Source organism: Corythoichthys intestinalis, chromosome 8 (assembly GCF_030265065.1).
Source record: "Corythoichthys intestinalis isolate RoL2023-P3 chromosome 8, ASM3026506v1, whole genome shotgun sequence".
NCBI lineage: Eukaryota > Metazoa > Chordata > Actinopteri > Syngnathiformes > Syngnathidae > Corythoichthys > Corythoichthys intestinalis.
This window is the reverse complement of record NC_080402.1, coordinates 17,568,438-17,583,055: the sequence shown is the minus strand read 5'-3', so window position 1 is coordinate 17,583,055 and position 14,618 is coordinate 17,568,438. Positions and strand designations below refer to the sequence as shown.

General features: G+C 36.4%; 1 protein-coding gene across 2 annotated transcripts; it reads right to left on the bottom strand.

Annotated features, from left to right (window-relative positions):
- Window positions 1-700: 700 nt before the first annotated feature.
- Window positions 701-14,311, bottom strand: LOC130920077 (homeobox protein Nkx-2.5-like). 2 transcript variants are annotated; one of them, XM_057842943.1, is made up of 4 exons: window positions 14,060-14,311; window positions 10,967-11,035; window positions 3,085-3,535; window positions 701-1,495 (listed from the first exon to the last, which is right to left on the bottom strand). In XM_057842943.1, exons 3-4 carry the CDS (start codon window positions 3,413-3,415, stop codon window positions 882-884), a joined length of 945 nt encoding a protein of 314 aa, XP_057698926.1. In that variant the 5' UTR covers window positions 3,416-3,535; window positions 10,967-11,035; window positions 14,060-14,311; the 3' UTR covers window positions 701-881. The 2 variants fall into 2 exon arrangements, with proteins under 2 accessions (XP_057698926.1, XP_057698925.1); XM_057842942.1 differs by lacking the exons at window positions 10,967-11,035; window positions 14,060-14,311 and having other exon boundaries at window positions 3,085-4,615.
- Window positions 14,312-14,618: the final 307 nt, after the last annotated feature.

Below are 14,618 nucleotides of genomic sequence, written 5' to 3'. Positions count from 1 at the left end.
CGACCAATTTTTTGAGGTCATTCAACATCAAACATATTGATCCCAAATTTAGCACATTCGGGTCTTTTTTAACCCTTTGCACTTTAGTAAACTTCAAAATAACCTATTTTTTGTGTACTTTTAATTGTACACTCAAAATTAGCCTAATTTTTAAGTGCAGTCCTCGGAAAAAGATGCACTTAAAATAATATGAACTGCTTGTATATGACGATGTACTGTATACCTTGAAAGATATTTGAATAAACTAAACTAAACCCAATTTAGGTTGAAAAGGAGACCAACTTGGCATTAATATGATCCCCTCTAGTTTTATGAGTTCAACTATTTGGGTCAAAAGAAGTCAAAATCGGAAGAAGATGGGTTACCAAGACCAAATATACTTTTTTCGACCCAAATAGTTGTGCAACCTAATTATTGGTGTCAAGTAGAGCGAAAAAACAAAGTTACTATGAAATAATGTGCTATATCAAGACAACATATTTACTGAGAACAAACAAAAAAATAATCCGTAAGCAAAAAATATACAAAATATATGGGGACTAGGGGTGGTGGGGAAATCTACCAATTTTGATGAAAAGAAATTCAACAAATAACTAAATATAAAACAATCTCTTCTGACAAAACAAAAATATCATTGGCGCCCCCCCCCCCCCCAAAAAAAAAAAAATCAAAAACTGCACCAAATGTCATATGTTCTGGTTTTACTTTTTTATTAGAATAAATGTGAAATCTCTGCAACCCAAAGCATTAAGAAAGCAACACCAAAAACAAAGTGTCACAACCAGCATCCATGGTCCTGACGCCCACGCTTCCAAATATGACGTCACCAATCCTGATAATGAAGTAATTAATAAGCGAGTCTGTTATGATATGTTCCTCATCTACCAAGCCCGAATGCCCTGGCACGTAGCCGGCGCGCCTCCCTGGTGGCTGACGACCGGCGCAGAGTGGCCCTGCAGGCCGCTGAAGTTAACGAAGGCGTTCGGGCAGGTTGACGCCGCTCCGGGCAGGCCGCCGTACACGCAGCTCGAGTCGCTCTGGTACGCCGGGCCGCCGTAAGCGTAGGTCGGATAGCTCCCCGTGTAACCGTACGGCGTCGCGGCGCTCGGGTATCCTGGGTTCGGGCCGCCTCCGAGGCACGGTTTCCCGTCACGGACCAGCACCGGGACGGCAACACGCCTCGGCGGCGGCGGCGCAGCATGGTGGTGCTGGCCGGCCGCCTCCAGGGTTCTGTCCTGCCGCTGCCGTTTGCACTTATAGCGGCGGTTTTGAAACCAAATCTTGACCTGGTTGGAGGTGAGCTTGAGGGCCGACGCAAGGTGCTCTCGCTCGGGTGCCGACAAATAGCGCTGCTGCTTGAAGCGACGCTCTAGTTCCAGCACCTGAGACTGGGAGAAAAGCACCCGGGGCCGGCGTCGGCTGCGCGGCTTCAATTGAGACGCAGGCCGTGCGTCCTCCGATGGGGCCTCGTCCCGGGGAGAAGGACCGCACAGTTCTGCGTTTCAAAACACATAATTACAAAAACACATAATTTATTACTATTTATTTTTTCAAATACAAGAAGAGTGAGATTTGCGAAAATGTGACTTAAGATAAAAATTCCCTATATAAAACGAGGTCCTCAAATACATAACCGTGTGGAACACACACTGAAAACGCAAACACATTGGGGGAAAATGTGATTTAGATCATGTAAAAATATAGTTTAAAAATACACGCGTTGATTATACAATAGAAAATACACAAAGTTTAAAACAGAACAATGACAATTATATTGAAAAAGTACCAAACTCGTATCATAAACTACTAAAAAATTAATTTATTAAATTTAATTTTAATTTAAGACAAATCGACAATTTAGGATTTATAAAATGTGTTTTGAATATTCAAAAAGGCAAAAAAACTCATGTAAAATGAAAAAATGCATAAACATACGATTTGCTGTACTTTTTTTTTTTTTTTTTTTTAAATAATGTCATTCCTTTTTGATCAAGAAAAAAAGAAATTATCACATGTTATTTTTCCATTTATATTTCAATTAAACAGTAACCTGTGCAAGATGACTTTTTGCTATTTGCATTCTTATAAGAACTGTACAGTATATCTACATACATAATCTAAAGCAAAAAAGATACTTTTGGCAAAATATTGTTAATGCATGTTGTATAATTTTCCTTTTACGGTAAAATCACAGTTATTCTTCTTGTAGATCCTTGTGAAATTAGAACAAAAAGTTTTTTTTTTTAAAGAGATGCTGACATTTTTTTAAAAAATTGTCTTTATAATGAGCTTCTTTCTTTCTTTCTTTCTTTCAAACCAGATTCTTCGGACTTCTGGGAACAACAAACCCACTTTACTGAAGTTAAGTGCACATTTCTCTGTCTTTTGTGTGAACATTCTGAGAAAATGGACACGCCTTCAAAAATTATGTAAAATCTAAAATATATTTATGTTTTCAAGATAACTGAACTTTAATGTACATGTTTGCAGACTGACTTAGACTATGTCAACATGTCTGTATAGATTTTTCTTCTTCTTCAAAATTTACATTGTACACAGAATACAAATGCGTATTTCCCCTATATTTTATATTCACACACTCACACAGTGTGTGTATATTAATATTCACATGTAGTGTAAATCTAATTACATCCAACTTTGACCTTGTGTCCATCCTCAGGTGTTTGACTTTTTTTTGGAGAAAAAAAAAGAAATGCATACATATTTCCATCATGTTGAACTTTTTTCACATTAATATGCTCACCCTTGTGTCAAACGCTACTCATGAACCCCTAGCTGCAATTCATGCTGTATTTTTAAGCAGCAATTCTGTATACGCTAACCTTTTCTTATCGGCTAAAGCTAAAGATTACCTTTCCATGCAACTTTTCCTCATCTGAGAATTTGCAGGCCCGTGTGTCAAAGGTCAAATGTCTTGTGAATGCTTGGGTGTTTTTTAAAAAAATTTTATACAAAAGTAGATAGATACTCATATTTGTTTTCAGTTTAAGCTTTCTAAATGTACGAAGGTGTTGGTTTATGTGTCAAGCAAAGTACATATAGAGTCACTGCTCTCCTGCTCACCCATGCCATCGGGGGCCTCCCTCTTGGGACCCTGTAGTGCTTCCCCGTGTGGGTACCCTTCCGTGGTGTCTTCCTCCTCGTCCTCGTCCTCCCCTAGTGCTCCAAGGAACACTGAGCGTTCGGGATCCGAGAAGGGCGGGGGCGGCGGCAAGGCCAGTGTTGTCGGAGGACTGTCCCGGGACAGCATGCAGGAGGGTGGCGGGGTGCTGTGGTAGTGAACCATGGAGACGGGGGGAAACTGTTGTCCCGCTTTCAGGATGTCTTTAACCGAAAAAGGCGTAGAGGTCTGAAGCATCGTCATCATGGTCATTGTCATCATCATTATCCTCATCAAGCCCCCCGACCCGCTCTCAAGAACCCATGGCGGGCGCGGGTGCGATGGAGTCCACCCGAATAGGCCACGCTTCTGATGAAGTGTGAGAACCACCACGAGCTCTGAAATTGGGAAGAACTGGGAAGGGCGGAATAGTTGGAGGGGGGCATTGGATGGACCAATTAGAAAAAGTCTACTGGAAGCTTTTGGGAGTGAAGGCGGGAAGGTAGCGGTCATGTGATCCATTTGCATGTGTGCACGTGTGTTCCTTTAGTGCACAGGAAGCAACCTGTTAGTCCTCCTTATTATTGTAAATATTTGCAGCCACACTTTTGGCTTTTTTTCTTAAGGTTCTCTCTTTTTTATGATGTTTTGTCATTCACCTTTAAGTTTGTTGTGTTCTGTCTTATTGTTTTTTTTTTAGATTTGTGTTGCTCTTCTTTTTGTTCTCCATCTTCTTTCAATGCTTGTTCTTGATTTTGCTGTAGTTTTTGTTCTGCTCGCTTTTAATGTTTAGATGTTGTGAGTTTGCCCTAGTTACTTTGCCCATCTGGTGAATCTTATTCATATTATTCTAGTTGTTCTTGATTGTTATTCAATTTTTTATTCATTGTTCATTTTCTTCTGCCATATTCCATATGTTCTTTGTGGTTTGTTTTGTTGATTCGGTTTGTGATTCGCGTTCATGCTGTTCTTTGTCCTTTTGTTCTTCCTGTTTATATTGTAAAGCACTTGTTTTTCTTCTGTCATTTTTCATTCTTGTTATTTTTGGGTCACTTTTTATCTGATTAGTGTTGTACTTGTTTTGTTATTCCTCTCCTATGTCTTTTTGTTGTTCTTTTTCTTTATATTCTTGTCAGGTTTTCCTTATTTTTGCTGGTCATTGACTTCCTATTATTGTGCGCAGAGGCGGTCCTACTCTTAATGGTGTCCTGGGTAACAGCCTTCTTATGTATTTATTTATTTGTATTTGATTGTACTCGATGTGATTTGAACATTTAGGGCAAGGGCGTAAGTTTGCATAGGGTAGGGACATAACACTACCAATTTTTCAGGATGCTGAACTTGTCCCCACCAACTTGTAAGCTACCTTATCTGCATTATATAATGACATCAGTTATATACAGTAGGTAGTTTAGATTGTCTTCTCATATATTGTAAGGATAGAATTGACCCGACCATTATTAAGTGAATTACACTACTTTCATCATGTTCAGACTTTCATTGACCCCTTTTCACTTGCTGAATGTGACTGTCCATTTTTTTTCCCTCAAACGCACGTTTCATTGGCTGATGACTTGACCCCCCCACCCCACACACAGACCAGCATTCACAGCTCAACAGCAATACAACATGCCCCCCCCCCTTCGAGGACGAGGGATATTAGAAGTTTTTTTTCCGCCAGAGGCAGCCACCGTACGTAATGTAAAAAGACATCAATGTTGTGGAGGAGGTAAACACACCACTAATTTTGCTACTGAAAGTCCGACCTGCATCAGAGTTAGCATAACATTAATCTGCGTGAATTTCTGAAACTCCAGGAGGAAGTTGCGTTGTGAGAAATATCCTCTTTTATGTTTTCTATTGTTAACATTAATTAATAAACTGTAAGAAATGTAGTGAACTAAGGATTACCCACTTATAGATAGTTAACTTATAGTTAATTGATAATTAAGAAGTTTGTATTTCTTGTGTATGTAAATATAATTTGTGTTCAAATATGGCAATTTAAATTTGCTGATAAAATCCAGACATTTATTCTGGAAGTTTTCAAAATGTTTCTTTAGTAGTTTTTGAAAATAAACGTTTGAATCGAACGGTATATCACCTGAATCAATATACATGCAAGTTGGTAACAGTCAATACAGATTTATTTTGCATTGATCATTTAACCTATCAATTAATTAGGTTGATATCGGTGAGAAAAGTAGCCCTGACCTCCGTTTACCAAGTCTGTTTGGTCTTATTAATCTCCCGTCCCCAGCAATAAGTATACATGCAGGTTATACTGTTACATCGTCCTTCCCAATGTTGAGACCAAATCTACACCCTTGATTTAGGGCTATATACATATACATAACTCTAGATATTTTTTGTTGAGCATTGCTGTTTCCAGTTGTTTTGAATGCATCACTTACCTCACAGGTTAGAAAGTGGCACGAGACAGTGACAAGACTGATCTAAAAGGAATTCACAGCAGGCCTTGTGGTGGCCTTTTTCCAAACATGATTAAAAATCATGTCTTTATTTTCGTTAACAAGCTTTCCTAGACTTCATTTAACATGTTAAGTAACACATTTTTTGTACAGTAAAATGTGAAAATGCATTAAAGTGTAATTCCAAACGTGAGCGTCCGTCTTCGTCTTATCTCAGTGTTGTATTAATAACCACAGGGTTGATAAGCACACACGCACTCTCCTGAGAGCAATTAAAATTCCTCGAGGAAGAAAAAAAAAACACGTGACTTTTTTTAGTTGGCCTTAATCTCAAGCTCTTCCTTATTTATTTTTCAGTGGGGAGCCAAGGTACCACTCAGCCGACACAGACCACCCAGACCCGTGAAAGGGACCCTCTACTTAAGACTACATCAGGTGTTGTGATGATTTCTTTGTGAGCAAAAGAACCTTGAAATGTGTCAAAATTGTCCTCAGAAATATCGAGGTGCAACAATCAATTAATCGACAAATAATCGACAAGCAAATTAATCGACTACTAATTTGATAACCAATTAATCGTTTAGGACCTTCTTCAACTTAAACTTCTCTAAATTCTTAAAATTATAACAAACATATAACTTCTCAGCTGTAAATGTTATCGAATTTCTTCATTATATTTTTGTTAAGTCAAAGTCGGACATGAACAAAAATCTGCTTTTACTTTGGAAATCAACAATTCACATTTTTGCCAATTTTTGGAGACCTTCCTGTCTAACCTAACGTCTTAATAAGGCTGCAACAACTAATCGATTAAATCAATTAATAAATTAAATGCCAACAAATTTGATTATCGATACAGTTTTAGACTACAGTTAAATCAGGAAGCTGTAATAAAATATTATTTTTGAAGGAAAAAGTCATCCATTTTTTTCTTCATTGTTACTTACAACATACCGAAAACAACTTCAAGGTAAATTGTGAAGGTAATTGAAAGAAGAAAAGATGTTTATCCAATAAATCGTTTAATTAATCGTCTGATTAATCAATTATGAAAATAATCGTTAGTTGTAGCCCTACAAATATCATGACTGACTTGTGATCAATCCCATGTTTTTTCAATTTGGTTTAGTTGATTGTACAGTACTTTCTTGGTTGATTGAATTAACCAAGAATCTACAATATCTATCCACAATAGGGGTTGCACATAGACTTCATAATGATATTGACGGGGCGCGGGGCCTGCATTTTTGGCGTGGCCGTCAAAGCTGACCGAATGGAATCAGGGACAAAGAGCTTTTTTCGTTGAAAATTCTTGTGAATTAATGCTTAAATCCCTGAATTCTTTATAGATATGGACGCGAGACAGTCTCGATTCTTGGTTAAAAGCGTGAAAAAAAAAAACGTGCAGTTAGTATTTATTTTACGTAAATATGTAGATGTACGATGTTAGTCTGTCAGTCAATATGGCGGCCGCCATATGTAAACAGAGCTTTTCCGGTGAAAATTCCTGTGAATAAATGCTTAAATCCCTGAATTCTTTAAAGATATGGGTGTAAAACAGTCTCCATTCTTGGTTAAAAGCAAAAAAACGTGCAGCTTGCATTTATTCTACGTAAATATGTCGAAGTATGATGCTGGTCTGTCAGCCAATGTGGCGGCCACCATATGTAAAAAGAGCTTTTCTGCTCAAAATTCCTGTGAATAAATGCTTAAATCCCTGAATTCTTTATAGAAATGGGCGTAAAACAGTCTCGATTCTTGGTTAAAAGTGGAGAAAAAAAACCATGCAATTAGCATTTATTTCACATAAATATGTCCATGTACGATGCTAGTCTGTCAGTCAATGTGGCGGCCGCCATATGTAAAAAGAGCTTTTCCGGTCAAAATTCCTGTGAGTAAATGCTTAAATCCCTGAATTCTTTATAGAAATGGGTGTAAAACAGTCTCAATTCTTGGTTAAAAGCGAGGAAAAAAAAAAAAAAAAAAAACGTGCAGTTAGCATTTATTGTACGCAAATATGTCGATGTACGATGCTAGTCTGTCAGTCAATATGGTGACCGCCATATGTAAACAGAGCTTTTCCGGTGAAAATTCTTGTGAATAAATGCTTAAGTCCCTGAATTCTTCATAGATATTGGCGTAAAACCGTCTCGATTCTTGGTCAAAAGCGAAAAAAAAAACAAAAAAACAAAACATGCCGTTAGCATTTATTTTACGTAACTATTGCGAACTATGATGCTAGTCTGTCAGTCAATGGGGTTGTCAATGTGGTTGCCGTCATATATAAACATTAAATAACATAAACAAAATATTATATAAAAAAAAAGTTTTTCCGGTGAAAGTTCTTGTGAATAAATGCTTAAATCCTTGAATTCTTTATAGATATGGACGTAAAACAATCTCGATTCATGGTTAAAAGTAAAAAAACGCGCACTTAGAGTTTATTTTACGTAAATATGTTGAAGAATGATGCTAGTCTGTTAGACAATGTGGCGGCAGCCTTACAACAAAGAGCTTTTTTACGTTGAAAATTCTTGTGAAAAAATGAAAATTGTAATATTTACCTTGAAAAATATAATAATTACTAGAGATGCACGATAATATCGGTCACCGATAATTATCGGCCGATAATGGCAATTATGACGTCACACAGATAATCCAGATAAAACGAAATTCAACCGATAAGGCAATCCGATAATTATATACTTGATTTAGCCTCCAAATGTGCGCAATCAACAGTTTTGTCCAATTCTGCTAGTTTTAAGGAGGTGTTTTTGTAGTGTAGTAATGTGATATATGTTAGGAATTTCTTACTTTCAAAGGCATTTTTGTGCAACTTGGGTAGTTCACTCTCTAAGTAATTGTTGCCAAAAGCTTACCATTACACAACGTCATTGCCATTGTTTAGATGTTGGAATTTACTACTTGTTCACATTTGATGTGGAAAAAAAATAGCACTAAATTACATTTTTGCACAGTAACATTTGATCTTTGTATACTTTAAAATTTTACATACATAATTGAATAGAATTATCGGCGTGACATCATCGGTTATCGGGTGGAAGGGGCAGGAAATGATCGGTTATCGATATCGGTTGAAAAATGTATTATCGTGAATCCTCGAACAAATCACTCCTGAGACAATCCTTCCTGTTTGTATGCGGTGCAGCTTTCGTACTTTTTCAACATAAATCCGGCGTTGGGTCACTGCCTGTGTTGCTGCGACCGACTGCGAAAAACCGAAGCGGATTGTTGGATGGCCCCCTACTTGAAGGCGTGGCGCACTGAAGGTCGAATCTGACCCGTCAATATCATTATGAAGTCTATGGGTTGCATTAGCTAAGTTCTATTGGGTAATCTACTTTATTATTGAGTCAGGTCATATTTGAGTCATTTGTTAGGTTTTTGTTTGTTCTGTGTAGGGTCCAGTTAGTGCCATTGTTTTCTTCAGTTGCATTGGAATTTAATTCTTTGGTACGTCTTAATTCTGTGCTATAGTTCCAGCTGAGCTTTTGGTGTTGGTCCAATTGGTTTTATGCCTCGTGTGGTCGCAATTGATTCTTTGGTCCCAGTTGAGTCATTGGTTGGTGACCAAATCTTTGATCAAATTGATCTCTTCCCTGTGGTTGGGTAGTTTTTCTTGATCTGAGGCTGGTGGTGTTCCAGTAGGTTTTGTGGTTGACTTTAGACTTGTTTTGTTCTAAGTGGTTCTTTTGTTGGAGTGTTGTTAGTTGGGATCTACTTGGCTCTGTGGTTGATGGGATACCAGTTAGTTCTATGGTGGATTTTATGTTGTTTTTTTTTGTTTACACTTTGTATTTGTGCTGCTTCGGTTCTATTTGGTTCCATGATTGTTTGGACTCATGTTGGGTCTAGACATGTGCCGGTTACCGGTTTCACGGTTTACCGCGGTGTGAAAACGTCGCGGTTTCAAAACCACTAAAATTTTCCGTCAAACCTTAGTACGGTATTCGCTATTTTTCATGTGCCAAAATGCAGCCGAAGTGGTTTGGTGCGGCAGCGCTCACCATTCCCGTTTGTTGCCGTGAGTGTCAGTGACGCTATTCTGCTAAACAGCAAACCCAAAAACAATCCCTCCAAACACAAGGCGTACTTTTCTTCAATTTATTGAGCTCTCAAATCGTGGTGAAATATACAAATGAATACATTTAAAACGTTATACAATTGTATTTTTCCACATGTGAGTAGGTTCAACAGGATAGCAGTAGCACCATGAAAAAGGTCGCCAAAAACAAAACACACATTTTCCTTTCAAATTCAATATACAAACTAACTAAAACTTACAAAGACGAATGTTAGCCTAGGCTAAGCTGGGAGAGCAGCTTCATCGACGTTTCATGTCTCACAGCCGCTGAGTGAGAAACAAGCTTAAATGAAGGAGAGAAAAAAAAGGATCGCGTCAAAGATCGCTAATTGCGAAAGGAGGTCTCACTCCTCACTTTGTTTCAGATGAAACCTTTCCTCAACATATTTACATTTTAACTAACTTATAAAACTAACTTACACATCTTTAACTAACTTATTAACTTATGAATTCTTTGTTCTTTTTAACACAAAGGCATGACATCATGTAGAAGAGAGTTGACACAGTGGCTGAAAATGGCGAAATTGCAGCTTCTCCCCCTCAAAAAAAGTCATACAGTATATATTTTTAATTTTATTTAGAAGTGTTTTTACTTTTTTATAGCAATTATTTTGTTCTTGCTCTAATATTGAGCAACTTGAGCTGTGGCTGTGGGTATAGTCTAGGTTCTATTTATTTTAATTTTATATAAAATATTTGTTATTTTTTGTTAGTTTATTTATTTTCACATTAATTTATTTTCACATTATATTCATGTTCCAATTTGCAAATATGTTCTGAAAAAAAAAAAAACTGTTCAATGGAAAAAAAGTTTTTTTTTTTTTTTTTTTTAAACCCATACATCTCAAAATTTTGGAGCTATAATTGCAATACCGTGATACCGTGAAACCGCGGTATTTTTGCTCACGGTTATCGTACCGTCAAAATCTCATACCGGCACATGCCTAGTTGGGTCCCTGGTTGGGCTGGAACTGGTTATTAGAAGAGTGACACATGATGGAAACCTTCTCTGAAATGTAACTGGCTTTTTTATTGACGTGAAGGCAAGACGACTTACATCTTACCTTGCAAACAGTACAGTCGCTCCTGTACTTGCATACTTATTGATTTCCTAATATTGATGGTGAACATTGAACAAAATTATTAGGATGTGTGACACCATTAACACATATCTGCACTTAGATTAAGACGAGGAAGAAGAGGTTTAGGCCAGGCTCATACTTTATATTTAGTCTTTTTGTATTGTGAATACAAATAGACGTGTGTGCGCGTGTATGTGTGTGTGGTCAACAATAGGAAAGGTGACACCTCTTGTCTGCTGTCATTCTCGAAGGCGCCAGACTTCTTTCTTTCTTTTCCATTCTTTCTGTCTTCATTCTTGGATCATCGGCAGCAGATGAGACAAAAAAGGTCATGAAAAACTTTTTATGAAGGCAAGTCAAATGAGCCATAAAAACACTCAAATATCAAAATGTGTCGTTCAGATGATCATATTTCAATATTTACAAACGGTTCAATCATTATTAGGGCTTTCAAAATTATCGCGTTAACGAGCGGTAATTAATTTTTAAAATTAATCACGTTAAAATGTTTGACGCAATTAACGCACATGCCCCGCTCAGACAGATTTAAATGACAGTACAGTGAAATGCCCACTTGTTAATTGTGTTTTATGGAGTTTTGCCGCCCTCTGCTGGCGCTTGGGTGCGACTGATTTTTATAGGCATCAGCACCCATGAACATTGTGTAAGTAATTATTGACATCAACAATGGCGGGCTACTAGTTTATTTTTTGGTTGAAAATTTTACAAATTTTATTAAAACGAAAACATTAAGAGGAGTTTTAATATAAAATGTATATAACTTGTACTAACATTTATCTTTTAAGAACTACACGTCTTTCTATCCATGGATCGCTTTAACAGAATGTTAATAATGTTAATGCCATCTTATTGATTTATTGTTATAATAAACAAATACAGTCCTTATGTACCGTATGTTGAATGTATATATCCATCTTGTATCTTATCTTTCCAATCCAACAATAATTTACAGAAAAATATGGCATATTTTATAGATGGTTATAGATGGTTTGAATTGCGATTAATTGCGATTAATTACGATTAATTAATTTTTAAGCTGTAATTAACTTGATTAAAAATTTTAATCGTTTGACAGCCCTAATCATTATATGAAATAATTGTCGACATTCATTTGTGCCCTTTAACTTTTGTTTTTGTAAATTAACTATAAATCTACTTTAATAGTTGTGCTTTTAATAGATTTACCCATTATTATAATTATTTTGAAAAAAGAAATGTTTACTGATTATTAATATTTTCCATAAATTTTGGTCAAATCTCACATGCCTTTAACCTGTTCAACTAAACGACATTTTTTATTTTTGTAACTTTTATTTACAGGATTTATGTTAAAATGTCTTATGAATGTACAAACACGTTCCACAAATTGTCGAAGTTCAGATGAAAGTTTACTTTTCTAAATGTATTTGGGAATCCTCGTTGACCCTTGTAAGACCCCCAGGGCGGTGGAGGTGTTCAATTGGAGGAAGGCTCCCAGTTTCCTGGGCTCCACTTGACACGTAACAACCTTCTTTGGAGGCTCCGCATTCAGCAGCCCGCACAGACGCCGGTAATAGATCACTGCACGGGGAGATGCCGGTAAGTTGAAGGACCTACCATTCTCCAAAGCAAAGCCCACCACCAAACTGATCAATCAACGACACCTGACAGTTTGTATAGTATTTACCGTATTGGCCCGAATATAAGACAGTGTTTTTTTGCATTGAAATAAGACTGAAAAAGTGGGGGTCGTCTTATATTCGCGGTCTAGACGTTATACCCATTCGCGACGCTAGATGGCACCAAATATGATTGAAGCGATGTTCTGTCATGGCAGATCTCAGCTACTCTCAAGTTAAACCAGTTTGCATTATTTTATTGCCACGTTCGTCCTTATTCAGATTTGTTTCAAGACTACAGTTAGACTTCACTTTGATGGTTAATGCAGTTATTGCAATTTTGTTGTTTTATCACAATAGATCATTTTCGAATGTGATTGCACTTTAGTTTACATAATTAAATGTTCAGATATTAAGATTTGAATGAGGCAAAATAACATGCTTTTTCTCGCAAATATATTGTTATAATAATTTGTTTCAGATGTAATGTAATTATTTTCTGGAGAAAAATTAATTTGGTGTTTAAAAAGTCTTTTTTCAAACTTGAGTCTTGAAAAAGAGGGGGTCGTCTTATAATCAGGGCCGTCTTATATCCGGGCCAGTACGGTACATTTATTTTTTTCTTCCCAGGCGACTTCCTGGCTTTCACTCCTTTTAAAGCTTGCCTTTGTCTGTGTATTTATTTTATTTGTTTATTTCTAGTTATATTGAACAGTTAAGTTTAAAACTTAAATTGTCGTATAATGACAATATACATTTTGAGTGTTCTGATTGATAGATTGATGTACGAAAAAGGCAAAAAAATAGATAGTATTTTGAAAATGATTCTTTTTAAATGATGTACAGTATATAGATTTACCTTTTTTGTGAATTAAAACTTTTTTCACTTTTATAAAAAATCGAATGTCAGACTGGTAAAACAAAAATCCTTCATTTTAAAATAGGGCTGTCAGACGGTTAAAATTTTTAATCGAGTTAATTACAGCTTAAAAATTAATTAATCATAATTAATCGCAATTAATCGCAATTCAAACCATCTATAAAATATGCCATATTTTTCTGTAAATTATTGTTGGAATGGAAAGATAAGACAAGATGGATATATACATTCAACATACGGTACATAAGGACTGTATTTGTTTATTTATTATAACAATAAATCAACAAGATGGCATTAACATTATTAACATTCTGTTAAAGTGATCCTTGGATAGAAAGACTTGTAGTTCTTAAAAGATGAATATTAGTACAAGTTATAGAAATGTTATATTAAAACGCCTCTTAATGTTTTCGTTTTAATAAAATTTGTAAAATTTTCAATCAAAAAATAAACTAGTAGCCCTATTCTGTCCTCAATGTGTGTGAGTACACAAATTGACAGATAGCGAACATAAGTTCCAAAAAGAAATCAGATGGTGTGGCATGCAAGTTGCATGGGCTTTACTGAAGTCATCTCTTTTTGACAGGAGCACGTTTCTTGTATTTTTGTAAAACTGAAAATAACAAGGCAATGTGTCAATAACTTGCATAATCATAAAATGTACACACACGTGCCCATTTGTGCAGTAGCACTAGCCAATTAGCTCACAAGCATCTAACAATGTAACTGCATTTCACCATATATGTGAACAAATTCAAATACACATCATCAATAACTATCTAATGCTCATGAATATAAACAAAGGAGGAATATAACTCACAAGCGATGCATGTATTAGACACAAACAGTGTGATGGGGCTATGAGAACTGCCACTGAATACTGGATGCGGACGTTAGCTAGTCTGAATAGCACTGTCTATTAGTGTGAGTTCGCGTCGACATATAATTACGTCAGAAAAGCGCGCCGAAACCCAAATAATCAGCTGCACTGAATCGCCAGCAGAGGGCGACATTACGCCACATAACATATGCAAGTCACACCCAAGCGCCAGCAGAGGGCGGAAAAACTCCATAAAACACAAACAAGTTGGCCTTTTCACTGTACTGACATTTAAATCTGTCTGAGCGGGCCTAGTGCGTTAACTGCGTCAAATATTTTAACGTGATTAATTAAAAAATTTAATTAACGCCCGTTAACGCGATAATTTTGACAGCCCTATTTTAAGAATAAATGGCGCAATTGTTTTTTTTTTCGGTGTGTGTGTGTGAAAGAAATTACAAAAGTCTGAATTGTAATATTTGTAGTTCTAGTAATTGTAGTTCGTGCGTTAAAAAAAAAAACAATCAAAATAAAAATTACCATTTGATACTGTATGTTA